Source organism: Onychostruthus taczanowskii, unplaced genomic scaffold, assembly GCF_017590055.1.
Source record: "Onychostruthus taczanowskii isolate IOZ18803 unplaced genomic scaffold, ASM1759005v1 scaffold91, whole genome shotgun sequence".
Lineage (NCBI taxonomy): Eukaryota > Metazoa > Chordata > Aves > Passeriformes > Passeridae > Onychostruthus > Onychostruthus taczanowskii.
The window spans coordinates 1712855-1733297 of NW_024507105.1; the positions used below are offsets into that span (position 1 = coordinate 1712855).

General features: G+C 42.2%; 3 protein-coding genes across 8 annotated transcripts; all 3 read right to left on the reverse strand.

Moving 5' to 3' along the window:
• Nucleotides 1-1807: 1807 nt before the first annotated feature.
• KRT222 (keratin 222) lies at nt 1808-7008 on the reverse strand. Of its 2 annotated transcripts, none has more exons than XM_041426613.1 (6): nt 6913-7008; nt 5142-5270; nt 4213-4433; nt 3606-3682; nt 3325-3430; nt 1808-2021 (listed from the first exon to the last, which is right to left on the reverse strand). In XM_041426613.1, exons 1-6 carry the CDS (start codon nt 7006-7008, stop codon nt 1808-1810), a joined length of 843 nt encoding a protein of 280 aa, XP_041282547.1. The 2 variants fall into 2 exon arrangements, with proteins under 2 accessions (XP_041282547.1, XP_041282546.1); XM_041426612.1 differs by having other exon boundaries at nt 3325-3456; nt 3605-3682.
• Nucleotides 7009-9005: 1997 nt separating this feature from the next.
• LOC121347733 (keratin, type I cytoskeletal 12-like) lies at nt 9006-12341 on the reverse strand. Of its 3 annotated transcripts, XM_041426603.1 has the most exons (9): nt 12193-12245; nt 11697-12084; nt 11270-11352; nt 10904-11060; nt 10461-10622; nt 10238-10363; nt 9665-9876; nt 9312-9394; nt 9006-9103 (listed from the first exon to the last, which is right to left on the reverse strand). In XM_041426603.1, exons 2-9 carry the CDS (start codon nt 11880-11882, stop codon nt 9006-9008), a joined length of 1107 nt encoding a protein of 368 aa, XP_041282537.1. In that variant the 5' UTR covers nt 11883-12084; nt 12193-12245. The 3 variants fall into 3 exon arrangements, with proteins under 3 accessions (XP_041282537.1, XP_041282536.1, XP_041282535.1); XM_041426602.1 differs by having other exon boundaries at nt 11697-12341; XM_041426601.1 differs by having other exon boundaries at nt 9659-9876; nt 11697-12341.
• Nucleotides 12342-14209: 1868 nt separating this feature from the next.
• KRT20 (keratin 20) lies at nt 14210-18529 on the reverse strand. 3 transcript variants are annotated; one of them, XM_041426609.1, is made up of 8 exons: nt 18107-18529; nt 17189-17271; nt 16833-16989; nt 16147-16308; nt 15940-16065; nt 15549-15769; nt 14944-14984; nt 14210-14307 (listed from the first exon to the last, which is right to left on the reverse strand). In XM_041426609.1, exons 1-8 carry the CDS (start codon nt 18527-18529, stop codon nt 14210-14212), a joined length of 1311 nt encoding a protein of 436 aa, XP_041282543.1. The 3 variants fall into 3 exon arrangements, with proteins under 3 accessions (XP_041282543.1, XP_041282542.1, XP_041282544.1); XM_041426608.1 differs by lacking the exon at nt 14944-14984 and having other exon boundaries at nt 14210-14383; nt 15557-15769; XM_041426610.1 differs by lacking the exon at nt 14944-14984 and having other exon boundaries at nt 14210-14327; nt 15555-15769.
• Between the last annotated feature and the right edge of the window lie 1914 nt (nt 18530-20443).

Here is a 20443-nt window from a genome sequence, read left to right on the forward strand (position 1 = left end):
AGAGGATCTTGGAGAACACTTGTTACAGTGCTACAGATTTTCCTATCTGCCACTTTTATTTTGCATTTTTCTTTTACTCATTTCAGCTTAAGGAGAAGACACTGACACACACAAAATATGCATAGACAAACTCCATTTTAATACTTTTTTTATTGTAGTACTATAATTTACTTTGGTAAATTCGTATCCCTGTTTAAAGTGCCTTAAAGCAATTAAAACTTAGTTTAAATTCAAGTATTGTAAAATGTACAGAGTCTAAGCACAAAAAAAAGCTGCATAGTGAAAATACAGGAGCAGGCTGATACATTCAGGATGCCAAGTACTCAAGTGGTAACAACATCAGCTCATGATTGGGGTTAAGGATAATTAGCGAGTTTGATACAGTACAGACAGGACGGGGCAATACTGATGCATTGTTCTTACCATGAACAAAGGATGGAAGCATAAATTCACTCTGAAGGAATCTGCAGTATCACTTTTGTACACATGCCATAAGCAATAAGGCAGATACTGACACTGAAATCAATCCTTTACACGCTGCTGTAATCCAGCAAATCCTGGGTGTGGATTCTCCAGACTCTGAGCAATCCCACCATTCCAGTGGGAACTGTGACATCCATCCTCTTCAGAATCCTCAGAAACATTCTCAGCTTCATACCATCTTGTTTGAGTGTTTGTTTGAAATTTGTCCTGTAAGGTTTTAAAGAAGGATGGCTGTTCCGCTGTGTACCGCCGCAGGGTTTCTCTTGGGGTTTGTGTTTGCCCACAGCTACTTTGGGTAGCAGTGGGGGGTACTTAAGGGGTCTGGTTGAATTGTACATTGAATTTGTAGCCCTTATATTGCCCAGTCAATTTGAAGTAGTAACAGTTGTACCCTGATATAACAGTGACTTGTCACATGGACTAGATCAACAGCATCACTTACCTGTAGTGTTTGTCAGAAGAGGAATTTGTTGAAGATATTTTAATGCACATTGTTATTATAAACAAAATTAATGGAATACCAGCATTCAAATGGTTGTTTGACTCCTCCCATTTGAACAATTAGAGAGTAATTTTATTTGCCTTGGCTAAGAGATTTGTAGTACAGGTGTGTGTGGACACATAAGAAAATGATTGATTTTTCAGGGGGAATTACTGCTTCAAAATCAGTTGAACAATATGGCTAAAATGTTACTGGATTGTAACAACACTTTTAAAATGGATGTATAAGGATGTAGAGGAAAGACATTTTTGCTCATTTGTTGCCTGAAAAAAAGGAATTAAAAAATACTAGCCACTTTTAAAAGAAAACTCTTTGTTAATAGTTCATGTATTTTAAGAGTATTTTTGTATGTAATTTTTGCTGTTAGAAAGTATTATTTTAAAATATATTTCTAGAAGTATGACAGCTGTGGTATAAATTATTGCAAGGATTCACCAGTCATTATATGAATGGAATATTGAATAATTAAGAGAAGCAAATAGGCATTTCTCAGTTTTGGAAAGAGAAAACAAGTTCTCTTTTACAAAGGCAGAATATGTCAAACTATAAAGTTCTAGTTTAATTTTTGTAATATTTGGTGAAATTCTACAAAACAACAACAATGAGAATATGAAAGGGCTGCACCCAGAGTATAAAACCAGTAGAAGTTGGGTTTCTTGGAATCACAACCCCCTTGCTGTTCACCCTGTCTTTTAAAGGACTTAAATGGTTGTATTGTATCGATCCAAGTGCGTGGTAAGATGCTGTGGTTGTAGCAGACAGCAGCCGTGGGAGTCCATCTACAGTTTATTTCCGGATGCACTTTGAGGGAATTGGCTGAGGTTAAGGTTTGATGGATGGGATGCTGCAGGATCTCCTCATCACCAGCCTGACTTCGATGTCTGGGAGGGTTTTCTGTTTTGTGTGCAAACACCCCTCCTCTGTGGCTGCCAGGTGGAGATCAAAACGCAAGGAAACGGACTTTTTCCTTAAGCGAGGGTTGTCCTTAAAGAAAGAACCTTCCCATTCCTTAATAACTTCATCCACTTTTTCTGTCCTGAAACAATAAAGAAAATGTATTTATGATTTTTTAGGCTATATTAGTTACCTATCTTCAGAACTGCTTCTGAAACAGAGAGAGAAATGGCATCATAAAGAGTTATTTTATATGGTACTGAGACAGCAGTGGTGTCTTTTTTTTTCCAGGTTCATTCTCTAGAGAAGCTAAATAAAGGGTGAGGGTTCATTATGTTCTTGTTTTTGTACTTTTAGGTAGACATGGCTACAAAACCACTACTCCAAATACTTTAGGCAGTTTGTTTCCAAGGAGAAAGTTTGGAATCCAAGCTCAAAAATTTTGCAAGAAACCTCAGTACTGTAGTGGGCAGGACAGAATTCCTGCATCTGAAAACCTTCAGAATAGGGAAGAGAAAATCTAGTTTAGACTCAAACCTCAGAATGTGGAGCTATATTACATTAAAGAGAAAAAATGGCAGAAATAAAACAGGGAGAATTGAAAAGCCAGCTGATCCAGGAATATTGAGGCACCCAAATCCTGTCGATTCAATTCTCTATGTGCGTGTCAGAGTTCAGATCTGAAAGTCGGGCTCTGGGGCCTCACCCAGTTGAGTACACTGCACCCAGCAGAGGAGCTCTGTGCAGCTCTGAGGGTGTGATGAACAAAGCTCATGCACAAAAATAAATGTCACCTATGGGGTGGGGCTGGTGGATCTTATGATTACATTAACTTTTTCAGCAGCTGGTTCAGTGCTAGGAATGGCCCACTACAATATGTTTAAAGGTAACATTAAATTAGTCTACAAAAAAGCTTAAAGAGCAGGAGGGGAAAAAATTAGGCAATCCAATACTGTTAAAGTAATTTCAGGTGAATAAGACATCCTAACAGACTTTCACTTGGGAGCCAGGCTCTCCCTCCCCTGTTTGGGGAAACGTAGGAGTTTCCAAGGAGCAAGTTGGAGCAGCTGAGCCTGAATTTATGTGCATAAATATGCCCCAGAGGGACTTCCCAAATGTGGTCTGGGCTCTTTGCTTTCAGCCTTAGCGAGATGAATTATTCATAGTTTCATTCTTAACAGAAATAGAAATTACAAATCAGAAGCACCAGCGTGATATTGTTTGCTTATGAAGCCAATGCTAATAAAAAGAACTTTTAAATGTAATGTATTGTTAAACACTGCCATTCAGTGCACCTTCAGGAGCTCTCACTGTGATTCTGAAGCTGCTGGGCTATGTGGGCACGATACAACAGATAACAAATAACGGAAAATTCAAAGCTACTGAAACGTAAGCTCCACCCTTTCCTTCCAATTGTTATTTTGTGAAATTCCTGTTTATCTTACTGTACAGTGCCATGAGCTTCAGCACTTTCCTTCATGATATTTCCATCTAGGATTGCTTGTTTTGTCATCAGTTCCACCTTCTTTGGTTTGTGCTTCTTTACATCCTCTGTAAAAGAATATGCAGGTATACAGTGAGCATGCAGAAGGGCAGGGGCAGTACACAGGACCTGGAGGTATTTCCCATGCATTGGAAAAGGTTCTTTTTTAATATTCAGGAGTTTGTCAGTAGTTGTGAACAGTTAGGGCCAAAATCCCTTAAGGAGAAGGTGCCTGAAACTCACCTGAAGGCAGCATAAAGGTGATCTTGCTAGTGCTGGGTTTTTTGTCATCCTTCTGGGCAGGTATTGAGCAACGGAACCTAAAAAAGAAAAAAAAAAAAATTACAGGCATCTAGCAGTATTGAATTACTTTAATTCCTAACTTGTCATATAAAGAGCTGTGAAAGGCTTAATAGTGTGAGAATCATGAGAAGTTCTGTTTGATCGTGGTAACTATTTGTTGGGATTCCGTGTTCTGAGCCCAGAACTGGAAGAAGTTTCTGGCAATATCTGTGCAGATTCCTGCAGGGGTCTGTCCTGGTGTGAGACTTGGACTCCCTGCCCAGCACTTCATGTGTGTGGACTGGCCCCGTGTGCTGTGACACCTGCAGGGCCACCGGGCCCCAGTGAGCCACAGTGAGGCTGCAGTGACTGAGCTGCTCTCTGCCATGTGTGTGAGGCACTGAGCACCAGAAACTCCACTCAGTGAAGCTACCTTATAATGAAACCTTTGCTAAGGTTTTATACTCTAAGTTTTTAATGTTTAGTTCATGTCTTTACAATTCTGATTATTTGAGACCTTCAGAAGTGGAAGACAAATGTGAGATCTTTTTCTCTAAGCAGCGAGTACCTGCTCTCTTCTTGCTCCAGCAGACTGCGATATGTCGCTATCTCCTCCTCCAGCTTCATCCTCGTGTTCAGGAGAATTTCGTGCTCTCGAAGCTGTTTCTCAATTCCTCTTCTCACTTCCAACAGCTCTTTCTCCAAGCTTTCAATTTCACCTTCCAAATTTTGTAGCTGCATGTGGTACTGCTGCTCCGTGGCCCGCAGTGAACGTTCCAGACCCTTTTCCTGTGAAATTTAAGTCATATTTTAAGGTTTGGAAAGTTTGTGTGGAAGGATGTTACAGACATACATGGTTTCATTAACAAACTGTGTATTTTTACATCAGTTCTTGTAAGATTATTCTTCAAGAACAGGAGTAAAACTTTCAAAGTAATACTTTGGCTGAGAAATTTTCTAGTAAAATCTGTGGTAATTTAAAATTAGATGAAATTGTAGCCACGTCTTGCACAGCAATCCACTGCCTTGAGTTTACAGATCTCTGATTTTACAGTTAAACAATGTCCAGCTCAGTGCTGTGTAAAGTGTCTGTGTGCTCTAGGAGCTTTTCTGTAGTACTGAATTGAGCAGATGACTGACATTTTATCCCAAATGAATTGATAAATCTGGTCCACACATTAAAAAAAGGTCATAAACATGCTGTGAATTGGTAAGGCAGAATGACCAGGAGCTTGGTGGGGGAGTATCATGCAAATATGTGCTTGGGAGGTGTGAAAACAGGACACCACGTGTGTCTGGAGTGGTACATCCTGCTCCAGAACATGTGCTGGGTCAGTGTGTGAGCGAGGGCTCTGTGAGGGGCTGGAGCCACCCAAATGAGGAATTTCTGCAGTATGGTGGCTGTGACTGCCACAGAAATTGACTGTGAGATAGTTTACATCAAGGACAAGACTTCTTTTTTTCTGTGAGATTTCAAGTTTCATTTCTGACTCTTACCACAGCATGGAGAGACTCGATTTCGACCTGCATGTGGTGCCACTGCCGTCGGGCTTCGCACAGCTCTGCTCTGGCTGCCTTTAGTGCTTCTGCATCTTTGTCCATTCTTTTACTTGTACCTTCTTCTAACTACAGGGGACATACAAAAGATAACAATGTTAAAAATATTCAGACAATGGTAATAAATTGGCACATAAAATAGTCTGGTTGGAATTTTTGTTAGAGTTGTATAAATGTGTGAAAGCTCACGGTGAGGGGTTAATATTTTCTGTACTGTGTAGAGGGAAAGCCTTTATCCCACTGTGTTAGATGGGAAGTGGTTGGCCACATCTCTATCCCTGGCACCTTTGTCCTTGAGGAATTCTCATATAAATTCCCAATTGTATTGAGATCTTACTCACCACTGGAGTAAAGGGGCTTAGAGGAGGTGCAGATGGTTCAAGCTTCCAAGTTTGAATAAAGTGCTTTGATTTTAATGCATTTTTGATTTCAGGGTTTTGGGTTTTTTTCCTTTTATCCTGTTAAAGGTAGTTTTTTAAAACCACTCCTGATTATCTGTGGGGTCATTTTAGATTTAGACTTATCTTTGATTTTGATAGTATGTTCCTGCATGTAACTTCCAGAATCATTGCTTGGCATACAGAAGTTCTTTTTCTTTTTTGGTTCTGAGTTTCCCTGCAAGTGGTGAAGATGCCCTAAGCCCTTGAAACAGCACTTGCTCTTTTGCATATTTTACTGCTTTATGCAGGTTCTTATGATGACATTGACTCTTAAGAAAAAAATCTCTTTAATTCAGGTCTTATGAACTAAGGAAAATAAGAGTTTTGTTCCCCTGTACATACTGACTTATTTCAACTTTACCAGAGGATAATTTTTGTGATAATTCTACATTTGTCTCATCCACAAGTGACCCCCGCAATGTTCTTTGCTTCCCCGTTCTTGCCTGAGTACTGCAGAATCTGTGTGACAGGATCAAACCAATGTGCATTGGCTGCTTTGTGCCAACACAAAGATAAACTTGGCTTCCCTGTCGGGTGTGCAGCTGCCGTGTGTCTGGCACTGCTGGTGGATCAGCCAGGCTGCAGCAGCCTCTGGCCTGTCCTTAAAACAAACCTCTGGGATTCCTGCAATACCTGACTGCAAGGTGGTAGAATACCTGATTGCCCCCTGAATTTCTTTACATTTGGTGGCTCAAAATTGTTTTGCCATTTGATTTCAGCTGGGTTTAGAGCTGTTTGTATGTAAATCCCTAACAGCGGCGTAGTGTGTTGGTAACATTTAATCAAGCTGTATGAGTGAACAACTGATATTTGCTGAAGAGCAAAACATAGTTTTTACTGTGAGCAATAGAAAATAGTTCCTGCAGAGGTACAGTGTACTTTACTAGAGAGCTAAAAATGGCAAAGATTGCTGCATATAAAAGGATTCTCTTCAGGATTCTTTTTTCCTCTGAGATAACTACATGGAGCTAGAGGTTACCCTGCTACAGCCTATGTCATCATCCTTAAATCCCAGCAATAGCCCGGCTGCAGGGACAGAAAAGCATCCTGATGAATTACACAGCATTCGTTCAGTGTGAATCCATACCCTTGACAAAATCTATTTCCGATTCTTCTAGTTCACATCTTACTGCGGTAAAATCCACGTCCCTTCCCCGAAAATCTGCTGCATTGAAAGGAATTACTGTACCTCATAGAGGCTGCGGGAGGAACTGTACGGCCAGGGAATGGCTCCGTACTCTGCAAGGTGTGTGGCTGTGAGGAGGCATTACCTGCGTCCTTGCTGAGCTGACGGTCTTTATCTGATTTCGGGTGATGAGCGATTCATACTTTGCCCTGATCTCTCGGCGGAGCCGAGCCGGCTCCATCCTCCTCCTCCTCCTCCTCCCATCCTCCCCGGCTCCCGGCTCCGCTGCCGGCGGCGCGGGGCTGCGGCCGCGGGGCCGTTAAAGCGGCAGCGGCCCATTTTGGGGAGCGCGGGGGGCTCAGAGCCTGTCAGCCCGTCCTGGCAGCAGGTTCATGCAGCAAAGGATAGCGCTAAAATAGCTATTTCTAAATCAGCGCTGAAATGAATATATCAATGTCTTAATGGCTTTTGTTACGCTGTAACTGTGGGGTTTTATAACCTCAGAAATGTGAGGGTAAGAGAGAGAAAGCAAAGGATAAAGTTGCAGCTGCCCAGCATGAAGTGCTCTGGCAAGAGGACATGGAAAGACAGAGCCTCCCAGCAGCATAGCTGGGTTGCTGGCAGTGTCACTGGCAGGTGCCTCCACCATTGTTAGGATGTGACAGAATTTCCATCCCTGAAGGTGTTTGAGACTCAGTGAGATGCAGCCTCGGGTGTCTCACCTGACCCACTATTGAGGATTGTCCCGTTTCAGAAACGAGCTGGGCTCCTGGGCATCCTCTTTTATGGGCAGAAGCACAACAAGGAGGGAGAGGAACCAGCACTTCTGGTGGTGAGTAGTGCTGGTGCAACTTGTGGTAAGAGCTTTGGCTGTTCTTCTGCAGAGGGCAAATTCTGGTGAATGTACACTTCAGACACATCACTGCTGTCAGGAAAAGGGTCTGGGTTGTCTCTGATGGTGTTTCAGAACCTGTGCCAGGTGTTGGTGTGCTCAATACACACGACACACAATGTATGTGGGGTTCTTCCCCCTTTCCTGACAGCTCCCAGGCAAGTCCAGCACAGGTTGTTTGGTGTGCTGTGCTTCTTCATTTCCTGCTCACTGTGTGATCCCAAGGATCTTGTCTGCTAAGAATGGCTCTTACCTATTTAATTTTACCTCTTGCTTATTTATTTTTTTTCTTTCAGTAGTGCAAAATACCAGATATGCAGTAAAAAAATTTGGCATTTCAATAGAAATTTAAAATTTAGCAAAGAGAGAAACACATTTTCAGCTCTAAATGAGAATATACATCAATGGAATGATAAAACAGGCAGTAAACTTTCACAAGACACACATCTTTTTAGAAGTCAAAGTATTGTACCACTTAGAAGTCTCCTGGTGTAAAAAGGCTTCCCTGCTCTTGGCTGTGTCTGTTGGCACATGTGAAAGGATCCTGTGTTTGGATTTTCTTTTCCTTAGCTGACTGTCTTCCAGTTGACCTGGACTGAGATGGAAAGGTTTTGTTGTCCACTCTCTTTTCTACAAGTGTCTCAATTATCCTTGTTCTGTGTAGTTCTAAACCCAAAATATTGTCAGTGTTTGCCATTGATGGGATGAGAACAGTTACATAAGAAAACAATTAGGAATCCATCAGACAAACACAAGGTATTGCACTTGGGATGGTATGAGCTACTGCTTTCTTTTTCTATCTTTTTTTTTCAGGTGTAAAAGGAACACCTGGCTATGAGATTCCTGAAGGCAAAAGGTGTAAGCAGTTGTATCTTTCCTAGGACTTACGGAACTTTGAATTCTAGCTGCTTTCAATGTTCATATTTTATTGCTGGCTCACCACACTGCTGGAGGGGGTCGTGGAGAATAAAGGGAGACTAATACCTTAAAGCTTGTTGAGTCCTTTTTATTAGGGATGAAAACTGGAAAATGAGATTAGAACAGCAAAATTATTTTATCTATTGATTACTTAAGATATCTGATTAAATCTGTGCTTCATATTTCTGGTTATTGAACAGAGATTTGATGATATTTTTAAAGAACACTGTGGAAATCATACAGGTAATGCTGACAGAGTGAAGCAGGAAATGTATTGTATGTCTGCAAGGAATGAAAGTGCCAACTTTGTCTTATCTAAAAGATTCTGAGTACAAAGCCAAATGTTTTATCACTTCATACAAAAGAATAAAATTATTTTTCCATTTTGGCTTGGAGCAAATGGATCCTTTGCCACATCAAATTGTGCCTCATATCTTCTCTTCAACTTCCTTAACGTGGGATGCAACAACTTTTCCATCTACCACTTCTTCGACAATTGTCTTGATCTTTCTAGTTTTGGTTGGATCTAAACATCATGAACAAAACAAAAAATATTTATCAATGTGTTAAAAATGATAAACCAAAGCAGCACATGACCAGGTACCCCCTTTTCCTTTCCAATTGGCTTCTGATTTTAATGAACTCTATGATGTAGTTAAACAGGTTAACATGTATTATTTGATTTGTAAGAATGGCTTTAGAAAAAAAATTTTATTCAATCAAGTTCTTCCTACCTTGAGAAGAGTCCAGTGATTGTGTTTGAGATTTGGACCCTGTCAGGGATGAGCTTTCAAGTGTAACTGCTTGTCCAGCACCCCTAAAAGGGAATCAGAGACATGCACTATTGCAGGATGTTCGATAGGCTCAGGATAAATTCCCTTTTCATGATGACATTGATAGGTTATTTAAACAGTGAGCAGAATGGCTCACTCTCCTCAGTCACAGTGATATTTCAGATCACTGTATATGCCTTACCATCGCTTGGAAAATGTTCCACTTATTTCACCTCTTTTTTTCCTGGAAAGGATTTTGCTACAGAAAATAAACCCAAGGACATATTTTGTGTCAACCAGTTCCTTACACAAACTCTCCATCCAGCAGGCGCCGGTAGGTTTCAATCTCCATTTCCAGACGAGTCTTGATGTCTAGGAGCTGTTGGTACTCCGCGTTCTGGCGCTCCATGTCAGCCCTGACCTGGAAAAGCTGGGACTCCAGGTTCCCGATCTGCATTTGGATTTGTGACAGCTGGGCGCAGTAACCACCTTCTGTTTCTGCTAAAGTGTCTTCCAGGGATTTTTTCTGTGTAAGGATATTAAATAATCTCTGGTTAAGGGAAAAATCTCTTAACAAAACCAAGTGAAGTAGTTTAAGAGAGTGAGCACAGCTGCATTACTCAGAAGGTTTTATTTTCTTTCTGAAAGAACCGGTTTGAAAACCATCCCTTGTCATTTCCCTAAATGTGGTGTAAAAACTCATCTGCTTTGTGGCATGCTCTTTGCAATCCAGTTAGATATATTCCTGCTATTTAGGAACTAAAAGAATATAGGATTGAATCGGGAAGAAATGCAAATCCTCAATTCTATGGAATAGGATTAGGTCTAAAAAGACTTTTGAAGTTGCCGAATTGGCTCTGAGCAGTCAGCAGCTTCCCAGAACGTACCATGGCGAGCTGAGACTGCAGCTCTATTTCCAAGCTCTGGAGAGTCCTTTTTAAATCTGTGATCTCGCTCTTTCCTGACTGGAGCTGCTCAGTATGGGTGGAGATTTCCCTTTTCAGCTCCCCGCTCTGAAATGACAAGGGAGAATGGGGTGTCATTTACTGTTCCAAGTATTGAACTAATTTTCCCATGCATTTTGCTGGGTTTGTTCTCTCTGGTTCTTACTTTTTCATTGAACCACGCTTCGGCCTCTTTACGGTTTTGCTCGGCAATGACTTCATACTGTCCCCTCATATCATTCAGAAGCTTGGTCAGGTCAGTCCCTGGAGCAGCGTCCATTTCCACACTGACTTGGCCAAATTCACTGCTTTGGATGCCCTGAAGCTCCTGGAGAGATTGAAAATAAATAGAGGGTTCTGTTAATGAAAGACAAAATAGTTATACCAAAATATATGTGATATAAATTCTGTTTCAATGTGATATAAATTCTGTTCCAACAAGGATATGTGGATTGTTTGTCACTCTCTTTCACTTAGCAAACTCAAAAAATAACAGCAAACAAAACCTATAATGAAACCCAGGAACTCTCACTGGCTTAAATAAGGGAGTAATTTGATGTTTCACAATTTCATGTGTCTTGTTATGAATTCACAAAGGAAAAAAATTACCTCTTCATGATTCTTCTTGAGATAAGCCAGTTCTTCATTCAGGCTTTCAATCTGCATCTCCAGATCTGCCCTGGTCATGGTCAGCTCATCCAGGACTCTGCGCAGACCATTGATGTCAGCCTCCACACTCTGCCGAAGAGCCACTTCATTCTCATATCTATGCATAAAGGCATTAAATATTATTTTTTACATGGCCAGTGAGGTCAAATGCAAGCTATTAATGCTTGTTTTATTTTAGCTTTAATTTGAAAACTTAATACACAAAATTATTATAATACTGTTTACAGGTATTCTACAAGGAAAGAGATTTTTAGTACTAAAGTATTTTTTCCTTAAGGAGTTTTTATAACATTAAGATATCCTTACTTCAGTCTGAAGTCATCAGCAGCCAGTCTGGCATTATCAACCTGCAGAATGATCCTCGCGTTGTCGATGGTTGCATTGATGATCTAGAGTACAAGCAGCATTCAGAGAATGATGTTACAGCCCAAAGATGTCATGGCTTTGTAATGGCTTTAAACTTTGTGTTCTGCAGGGGTTTGTAGAACTGCATTCCATCACTGCCTTCTCCTTTATTCAGATTAGACAAATCACTGTGTGACACAGCTACAGAACTGCTTTAATGTACAGGAAAAATTCACCACGTCACCAGTGCAAAGTGACAGAGGTCACTGCAAGTGTCAGTACCAAAGGATAAATGTGCTCTTTGTTTCTCAAAGAAATTTGTTATTTTCATTAATACTATTAAGTGAGTTACAAATGTAAAGATACATTAAATACATTGCTTTGCTACCTTGTTTCGAAGATCTTCAATGAAGGGGTAGAATTTACTGTAGTCATTTCCAGATCCAGGGGTGCCAGTGCCAGGGCCATTTTTCTCATACCATTCACGGATTTTGCGCTCCAGCTCGGTGTTGGCATCCTCCAGAGATCTCACTTTGTCCAGATACGCAGCCAGACGGTCATTGAGGTTCTGCATAGTCTCTTTTTTTGAGCCAGAAAGAATGCCACCATCCCCAGCACCAGCAGGGCCAAACCCACCTCCAAAACCAGTCCCTAAGCCACCACCAAAGCCACTTCCAAAAGCAGCACCTGAACTGCTGCCAAAACCACTTCCCAAACCTCCCCCAAACCCACTGCCTAAGCCACTTCCATAGCCACCACCCAAACCACCTCCAAAGCTTCCACCAAAGCCACTGCTTAAGCTGCTCCCAAGTCCTGCACCTGAGCTGCCCCCAAAGCCCCCACCAAAGCCAGAGCTTGAACCCAGCAGAGAAGCTGCACCAAACCCTCCACCAGACCCCCCACCAAAGCCAAGCCCGCTGCCACCAAAGCCTCCTCCACCACTGGAGCTGGACATCCTCAGAGATCCCCCTCCAAATCCGCTCCGAGAGGAGAACTGCCGGGACCCGCCGCTTGTGCGCACGGAAAGGGCCATGGTGCTCGAGCTGCCTGGATCTGCCCCGTGGAGGATACAGCAGAGAGCAGGGCAGAGCAGGGCCAGGGGCAGCTTTATAGAGACAGCAGTGGGTGTTTCAGGAGGAGTCCCCACCTCCTGGGGAGAGCTTTCACTCTCTCTCCCTCCTGTTTGGAGGGGATGTCAGTTTAGTATGTTCTGACCAACCGAAATGATATGTGCCAAACAAAATTGCCAATGGGAGTGGAAATCTGGTGCCCTCCAGGTATTTGTATGAGGGGAAATGGGTGGAGTGAAGCTGAGACATCATGATTGTGTTCTGCCATGTGCAATGGTGCATAAAAAGTTCCTCTTGCATTGAAATCCCTCTTAAATAATTGTTTTGTCGTTGCAGATGCAGTGCTTCCTGCATTTGGGGCTGTTCTTACAGGAGTTTGCTAAGTCAGCAGAGTGATCCCTTTGATCCCTGCTTCTCAGCTTGTGTGGCAGGGATATCTTTCTTTTCACAATGCCCTTCAGCCAGGAGCCTTTGCTGGATTAGTGCTCCTGGATGCTTGATAAGAAGTAAGAAAAGTGACCATCAGGTGTCCAAGGGCACATGGATGTTCAGTGAGCTGCAGGGTGATCATTAATATGAAAATATAAATATACCAAATAGGATTTGGAATTGGGTTTATGCCCTAACGCTTTCATCCCTGAAATACCTCAGAGTGATGTGCTTATAGTCTATAGCATATAAGAATTTTTACTTGGGAGCTGGGAACTGACCATTCTATCTGCTGAATAGTTTGCTGTTATCTCAAAATAAGAAATCTGATTTCTGTATTTGGTGCTCTTCATAATACAGATCTAAAGATGAAATGCAGTGCTTCTGGGTGCAGGTTTGGGCATGGGAACCCTCCCAAGCCAGTATATTTTTCTTTTGAAGTCATTTTGATAAATGGAAAATCATTTTTCCTTTGTCCTGGCTTAATTATATCATTGGATTTGTCAACTGAAATGTGTTAATTTTTGATTTATCCGCACTCAGGAGCATGGGGTGCTTTTGGAGCAGAAAAGAGCGGAAGATCAAAGGTGTCAGTAAAGCATTTGTGTGGAAATGAGCTGATAGCCTGGTCTCAGTGACTCGGGGCAGTGAAAGCAGAGGATTAGTTCTTTGGCAGCTGTTTATGTGCACTACATAGCTCTGGACAGGTGAGGTTTCATAGGGAAGAGCTTTGTGTGTTTATGTTCTCAAGAGGAAAATGTAAACTCCTGGGACTGAGAATCCAGGTGTGGCACAGGGGCCTCCCTATGGGACACGGAACATTATTGGCACAGAAAGGTTTGAGAGAGTGGGAGATAATTTCAAATATATTTTTATCCATAAAATATCTTGGCTTGCCATAGTCCCTGGTGACATAATCATTCACAGAATGTGAAAAATATCAAATAGGCTTCTTCAATTTATTTTTTCATGTTAATATATTATGAAAAGCAAATTGGTACTTCTTGTTATCTGAAAATCAGGTTTTAATGAAGTGAAACTATGAGTGGGAGTTCACATTCAGAAAAGGTGTGCTGAACTGATGCCTTAACGCATTTTAAAAAACTAAGACTTCCATTTTTATCTGTGTTGGAAGCAATTATACATTCATACCAGGCTGATTTGATTTTTTTCCATCAGGGTACTCAGTCACTATAAGTAAACCTAAAGTCTTCTATGTTGTGACTTACAGATTTTTATTAACTCTCCCCCACAAAAACAACAATGACAACAACAGATCTGAGATTTTGTCATTTTTTAATCTTTCTGGGGTTTAGGGTGAAGTAGATCAGATTCTTTATAAACCTTTTCATTTTGGCATCAGCTCCAGGGAACTCAGAGGCATCTTTTCTGCTGGTGCCATTTACATCTTCTCTTCAAACTCTCTGACTTCAGAGGAGACAATCTTGCCATCAACCACTTCCTCAACTATTGTCTTGATCTTCTTAAACTTACTTGATTCTGTTGAGGAAATTGAAAAGAGAAGTAAGTTAATACAAGGTAATATTGCTGCAGTAGTAGAAGTTGATGAGGAAATATCAAAAAGCATCTTCATAAAGATAAAATTTTGCAGTGTGTAGGGTGTGGCTTCTCTTTTGGATATTGAGTATTTTGCCCTGTTATTAAACTGTAGTGGATACTGGACTCAATAACTCTCTAGCACTCTTGATAGTTTTGGTTCAGTTTAGTACAGATTTGTAGACCTAAAACCTTGGAATAGACTTATACCAAACTGGAGCTTTTTGCTATGAAATTGGATATGTTACTTGGAAGTCTCAGTCTCCCTGTGCAGCTAGCAGGGAGAAGCAGATGCTTCTGCAGTTCTCCAGAGGGGAATTCAGTAACTCTCTCTTGTTCTCTTGGCTCTCTGAGGACTCACAGAATCACAGAATGGGTAAGGTGAGTCTGTGATTTTATAGTGGGCACCTGAATTGTATATATAAACCCAGGTTTGTATAGTCCTCATAGGGTAAGCAAACAGTTGATTGCTTTCTTGATGTGAGATTCCACTGGCTGATTATTTGCTCTGAAAGCTACTTCATTCCATAACATTTCAACATGCCACCATCAAAACAGAAAGAAGTTGGTGGGACATACCTTTTTCAGTCTCTACTGCTATTGGCATATCTTCTAAATACCTGTTCAAATTGTAAATTAGAAAATGTAAATATATGGCAACTCATGTATTGAACATCCTTGTGCATTTCCAATGTGTTTGATCAGGACAGCTAATCCCCTTTCATCAAGACATTGAATCAGAAGATAACTCAGTAAAACGAGTTCTCTCAGTTGAAGTGAAACTTGCTAAGCATAAGCTGTAGGTACAGTTAATCTGCAGACTCATCTCTGCAATGCCAGGACTTCAGGTCACACAGGTACACCCCATCTAGTTCCTGAGCCAGAACAGCTGAACAGGTAGAATCTGGGGGGAATTTCCTCTTTCTGCTTAACCCACACAGACAAGTTGATCAAAAACTGTTCCTGGCACGTGAACATCTACCCAACTCCCCAGCTCACAGAGTGGCTGTAGGGAGAGCCACCTCAAAATTCCACAGCAGCTTCAGCAGCCCAGCCTGAACGGCAGCCTGCTCTGATTCTGTGTCTGAGAACTGGACAATGTGCTTCCCCACCCCAAAGCAGTTGGAGAGAGGCAGATTTGACAAAACACCCAAACCAAGATGCAAAGCCATGTGTGTGCTCACCCGGTTTCCTCTCCCTCCAGCAGCCGGCGGTACGTGGCGATCTCCATCTCCAAGCGAGTCTTGACATCCAGCAGGATGCTGTACTCACTGTTCTGAGCCTCCATGTCAGCTCGGAGCTGCCTCAGCTGAGCCTCCAGGCTGGAAATTGCTCCCTGTATCTGGTCAAGCTGGTAACTGTACCGTGCTTCCGTTTCAGCCAGAGAGCCTTCCAGGCTCTGTTTCTATAGTGCATCAGAAGAACAGTGACATATTATTCAGAGGATAAATTTTTCAATATAATTTTGATTGTAAAGCCCCTCATTCCTCTATTTATCTTTTTGTCCTCTATTGATTACACCTCTGTGTAACTCTCTGCTATCCACAGTCCTTATTTTGCTTTTTTGTTATTTACCATGGTCAGCAGGGACTGTAATTCCAGCTCGAGGTTCTGGAAGACCTGTCTCCGTTCCGTGATCTCTTTCCTTTGCACCTCCAGCTGCTCAACATTGAGGGCAACTTCCTGGTTCAGTTCTGCTGTCTGGAATGGAGAATGGAGGGACTGTGAGCTGCAGCCAGGCATGAACGAGATTTTTGCTGGTGTTTAAGCTGTTGACTTTACCTGCTTTTCAAAATGTTCTTTGGCTTCTTGGCGGTTCTTTTCTGCCATTTCTTCATATTGCTTTCTCATGTTTTCCATGATAGCTGCGAGATCAATGCCGGGAGCAGCATCCACCGCCACGTTCACAGAGCCGCCCGCCTCTTTGCGCAGCCTGTCACAGTCCTGCAGCAACGGGACTGTGTTAGCACCAGCTGCAGGAGCTGTCACTCCTGGGCATGGGACACAAACTCAACATCTACACACACAGGACTAATCCTCAATAGTACCTTGGGGCAGGACAACTTAACAACTTAATCACCTTGTAAACACTGTTTAGTGCACCTCATCTTAGAAAAGTTCACTTACTTGATAGCAATAAATGTTGTGTCATAGATAAATGTATCATAAAAACTATTTCCTCAAAACTCGATCTGTGGAATTGTGGAATGAGGGCAGAAGTCATGGCTCCCATTTGTGTACTTTTTGGGATAGCAATTCCTGAACCATAAATTTTTCTTAGAGAAAACCTTTACTCCTTCATTCCTGGAATGGAGGAGTGTTCAGCCTTTGATCCCTGACAACTTGAATGTCCTTTGGGGTCACACATGGTTATGCTGCTTCCATGAAGGATAGAAATGCTTCCTGGTGAGGTTGTTTGTGTTTGCCACTCAAAGCCCCTCTCCCTGGCAGTAGTCAGCTGCTCTCACCTCCTCGTGGTTCTTCCTAAGGAAAACAAGTTCCTCGGTTATATTCTCAATCTGGGACTCCAGGTCAGCTTTGGTCAGGGTCAGGTCGTCACGGACACGGAGCAGTCCGGTGATGTCGCTCTCCACACTCTGCCTGAGCAGGTGTTCATTCTCAAACCTGTACAATGCAGTGCCTTTTGTCATCATTGGAATGCAACAGTTTGGAGTAAATGTTAGAATCAGTAACTACCACAGCCATTGTGAAATTTTCATTAAAGTTGGAAAATGTTCACTTCTTGGCACCAATTCCAGTAAGTGGAAGATTTCCTAAATAGGAGGAGCATGAAAGAGAATTGATATGAAATCATGGAACTTACTTCAGCCTAAAGTCATCAGCAGCCAGCTTGGCATTGTCGATCTGCAGGACGAGTCTGGAATTTTCCATCTGGGCAGCAGCAATCTAAAGGGAATGGTGGACAAGCAATGAAACTTTGCACAGAAATTCACACTTGATCCTTTCCTGGGAATGAATACTGTAAGTGGGCTTCATCCTCCTTCACTTCAGCTGTCTGTTGGTCAGCTGGCTTTATGCTAAGTTCCATCTGAAGTGCATGAAAGGAATTAGGGATGTCCAAAAGACAAATTGTCCTGCCATAAAATAAGTACATCAAATAGTTAAGATGAACTGTTCTCTGAAGGGATCTGCTTTTAAATGTTGGGAAGTAGAACTGATTAAAAATAAAAAGACAGAAGGAAGTTCTGGAAACACGATTTGACAAACCTGTCCATTCATTGTTGGGAGTATTTCATTGTTTCCAGTGGTAATTTACTGTTTTAAGTAGTGGTCTTTAATTTTTTTCTGAGTGCTTGCCCTTCTTTTCTAATAAACCACTTTGAAATAGATTGTTGCTAAACTATATTTAAATACCTAGATTATCATTAGTACTTTCTCTAATTAAAGCCACCTAAGGCAAATGTCATAGAACTAGTTAATTTTGAGTCACAGATTTTCAAGGTATGAGATTACTCACAACTGCATGTATGTATCTGGTATTACAAATGATTGAAAATCTGTCACATGTATGTATCTGGTATTACAAATGATCGAAAATCTGTCACTAATATTACAAATGATCAAAAATCTGTCACTAATTATGTAGCTAATCAAAAATAAACTTTTTCTTCCCAGCTAGGCCAATTACAATTTAGAAAAGTTCATTTTCTACAACAACTTATTCTCTATCTCACTGATAATTGCAATTCCTATATTTATGGAGGGCTCTATGGTCTCTTACCTTATTTCGGAGTTCATCAATTGTTTTGAAGTAGGAGCTGTAGTCCTGCCCTACACTTATGGTGTTCTTTTCATACCATTCCCTGATCTGCTTCTCAATCAGGGAGTTTGACTTCTCCAGTGAGCGCACCCTCTCCAGGTAGGCAGCCAAGCGATCGTTCAGGTTTTGCATCGTTGATTTTTCGTTGCCAGCGAGCAGCACATCGCTCCCAGTGATGCTGAGCTGGAGGCTCCCTCCGAGGCCTTGGCCAGAGCTGGTGCTGGTTGATATGCGGGTGCCATAGCCCCCGGCCCCCCCATAGACACTGGGTGCCTGGATCTTCTGGATGGACATTTTCCTGGAGGTCAGGCTACTGACACTGGGTGCAGAGGGCTGGACACGGCTGCTCGTACTCCACTGGGTGCTGCGGGTGGAGAATGCCATTTGTGCTCTTTGCCTTCTGGACTGGAGCAGGTAAATCAGCACAGATAGAGAGCCAGTGAGGAGCTGAGTGTGCACTGTGCACCTTTATACAGGTCCAAGAGGAAGCACAGTGGCTGGAAACCCCACCTATGTTGACGCAGAGTGTCGCTGGTATCAGCACAAAGAGCACACAGGATATTGCCCCCCCCCTCCCCATAATTTGAAGGGGTTCTCATCTGTTCGTCTGTGTTTGAGGAACACTCCCTGGGTAGTTTGCTTGCTTTGTTATTTTGTATAACAGATAAAAAATGATCTGTTGAATCATTTATAACCACGTACCTGCAGCCAACTCTCTCTGTAGCCCTTTGGAACAAATGATTAGGTTCTTGGCCCCCTGTGCAGTGCATGAATATAAAATGAGAGTTGCCTATATGTGACAAGAGACTTAAAATATTTATATTTCTGTTGAGTAAGCAATAACTTGGGCCTCAGGACAGTCTAGAACCGTGTATAAATTATTAGAAAGGAGGCAGCTGTACTACCATGTGAATTCATTTCATAGTAAGCACAAACCAACATCTGCACTGCCAATGAAGAGGCTGTTGCCATCAGCTTGGATTGAATATGCATTCATCTGGTATTAGAAAACCCTTGCAAGTGGAATTTGAACTTTCAGTACAGCTGAGATTGATTGGGAAGGGTATTTCTTTGACCTTAAGTAAGGTAGGAGGAATGAGAATATTGGAAACCTTCACAGCCAGCATGAGAGAGGCTGAGGTCCATAGAGTGGCAGGAAGTGTTGAGTTCCAGCTTCCAGCAGAATGAGCCTCCAGCCCTCCAGTGCGGCTGAAGTTGAAGTAAAACAAGTTTCCCTCCTGCCTCATCAGAGACCACCAGCTAACAAGTGCCATACTGGGGAGGTCTGTCTTCAGGAAGGACACCAGCTGCCTTTCCATGGCATGAAGAGACTCAACCATCCTACTGCTGATCGTGTGGAGGAGGCTCCTGGGCTGACTGCTGTACACTTGATACAGAAAGTGCATGGAGAATTTGGAAAGCAAGGGAAGAACCTGATTGCTGAGGAGTTGTTAGTGCTGCAGGAGAGTGGGTGGCAGGCGTGTGTTGGGACAGTGTGGAGGTGCAGCTCCTGGGGCATTGCACTGACACTGCTTATGTGTGTTACTGATGTTGTCAGGTAGAACAATGAACACACATGGCTTGTGTTAGTGAGAGCAGCTGCTGTATGTACTGATCTCCCAGCTTGGGGCAAGGAAATTGGTGAGACATGGAGCTTTGGAGGCACTGAACTTAGTGTTAGAGGCACCTTCAGCTTTCTGAGAACACCCAACCCAGAATAGCTGGGTATCAGGGAATACCCAATATATTAGGGAATCAGTACTGCCAAGTTTTTAAGTTACTGTGCTAGGGATTAGTCTAAGTGGTCTTGGCTCAAGGCAGAGTTAAACTCTTGTACTTGGCTGTTCTGGAAACACAGCTTCCAAACTAAAGCAATCAGTGTGCAGGGCAGGATTTTTCGTTCTAAGAGGATGCTGTGAAGTGTCTTTGGACCTTGAACTTCTTTGGGTGTAACTTGTAATAAAGAAGCCTTTATGAGATGTGAAACCAAGGTACACTGGCAATGTACACAAAGTACATTTACTGTGTCACTGCAGAGACTCAGGTTGGGTTGTCTTTTGTCCATTGAAATTATTCAGGCTGAGTAAGGATTGCTCATTTTGGTAGAGCAGAGTCTACACCTTTAGACTGTAAGAGGAGTACAGAAGAGATCCTGCTGGTCTTACATCCCTTGGCTCTGTATCTCACTGCCTAGATCTCTGCAGGATTGTGTGGCAGTCTGTTTAAGAGCAAACTTTCTGCTTTGTCTTCTCAGTATTAAAATTAGTTTCCATGTTACCTGGACATCATTTGGAGGTT

Bases quoted from the DNA above. Each gene is read 5' to 3' on its own strand.
- KRT222 (XM_041426612.1), bottom strand. From the start codon at position 7,008: ATGGAGCCGGCTCGGCTCCGCCGAGAGATCAGGGCAAAGTATGAATCG. The intron at 5,271-6,912 runs GTAATGCCTCCT...TGTCCCCTGTAG, and splicing joins TCAGCTCAGCAAGGACGCAG to TTAGAAGAAGGTACAAGTAA. The intron at 4,434-5,141 runs GTAAGAGTCAGA...TAAATTTCACAG, and splicing joins TCGAGTCTCTCCATGCTGTG to GAAAAGGGTCTGGAACGTTC.
- LOC121347733 (XM_041426601.1), bottom strand. From the start codon at position 12,341: ATGGCCCTTTCCGTGCGCACAAGCGGCGGGTCCCGGCAGTTCTCCTCT. The intron at 11,061-11,269 runs GTAAGGATATCT...CTTTATGCATAG, and splicing joins GCTGATGACTTCAGACTGAA to ATATGAGAATGAAGTGGCTC. The intron at 10,364-10,460 runs GTAAGAACCAGA...TTGTCATTTCAG, and splicing joins AAGCGTGGTTCAATGAAAAA to AGCGGGGAGCTGAAAAGGGA.
- KRT20 (XM_041426608.1), bottom strand. From the start codon at position 18,529: ATGGCATTCTCCACCCGCAGCACCCAGTGGAGTACGAGCAGCCGTGTC. The intron at 16,990-17,188 runs GTAAGTTCCATG...TGCATTGTACAG, and splicing joins GCTGATGACTTTAGGCTGAA to GTTTGAGAATGAACACCTGC. The intron at 16,066-16,146 runs GTAAAGTCAACA...TCTCCATTCCAG, and splicing joins AAGAACATTTTGAAAAGCAG to ACAGCAGAACTGAACCAGGA.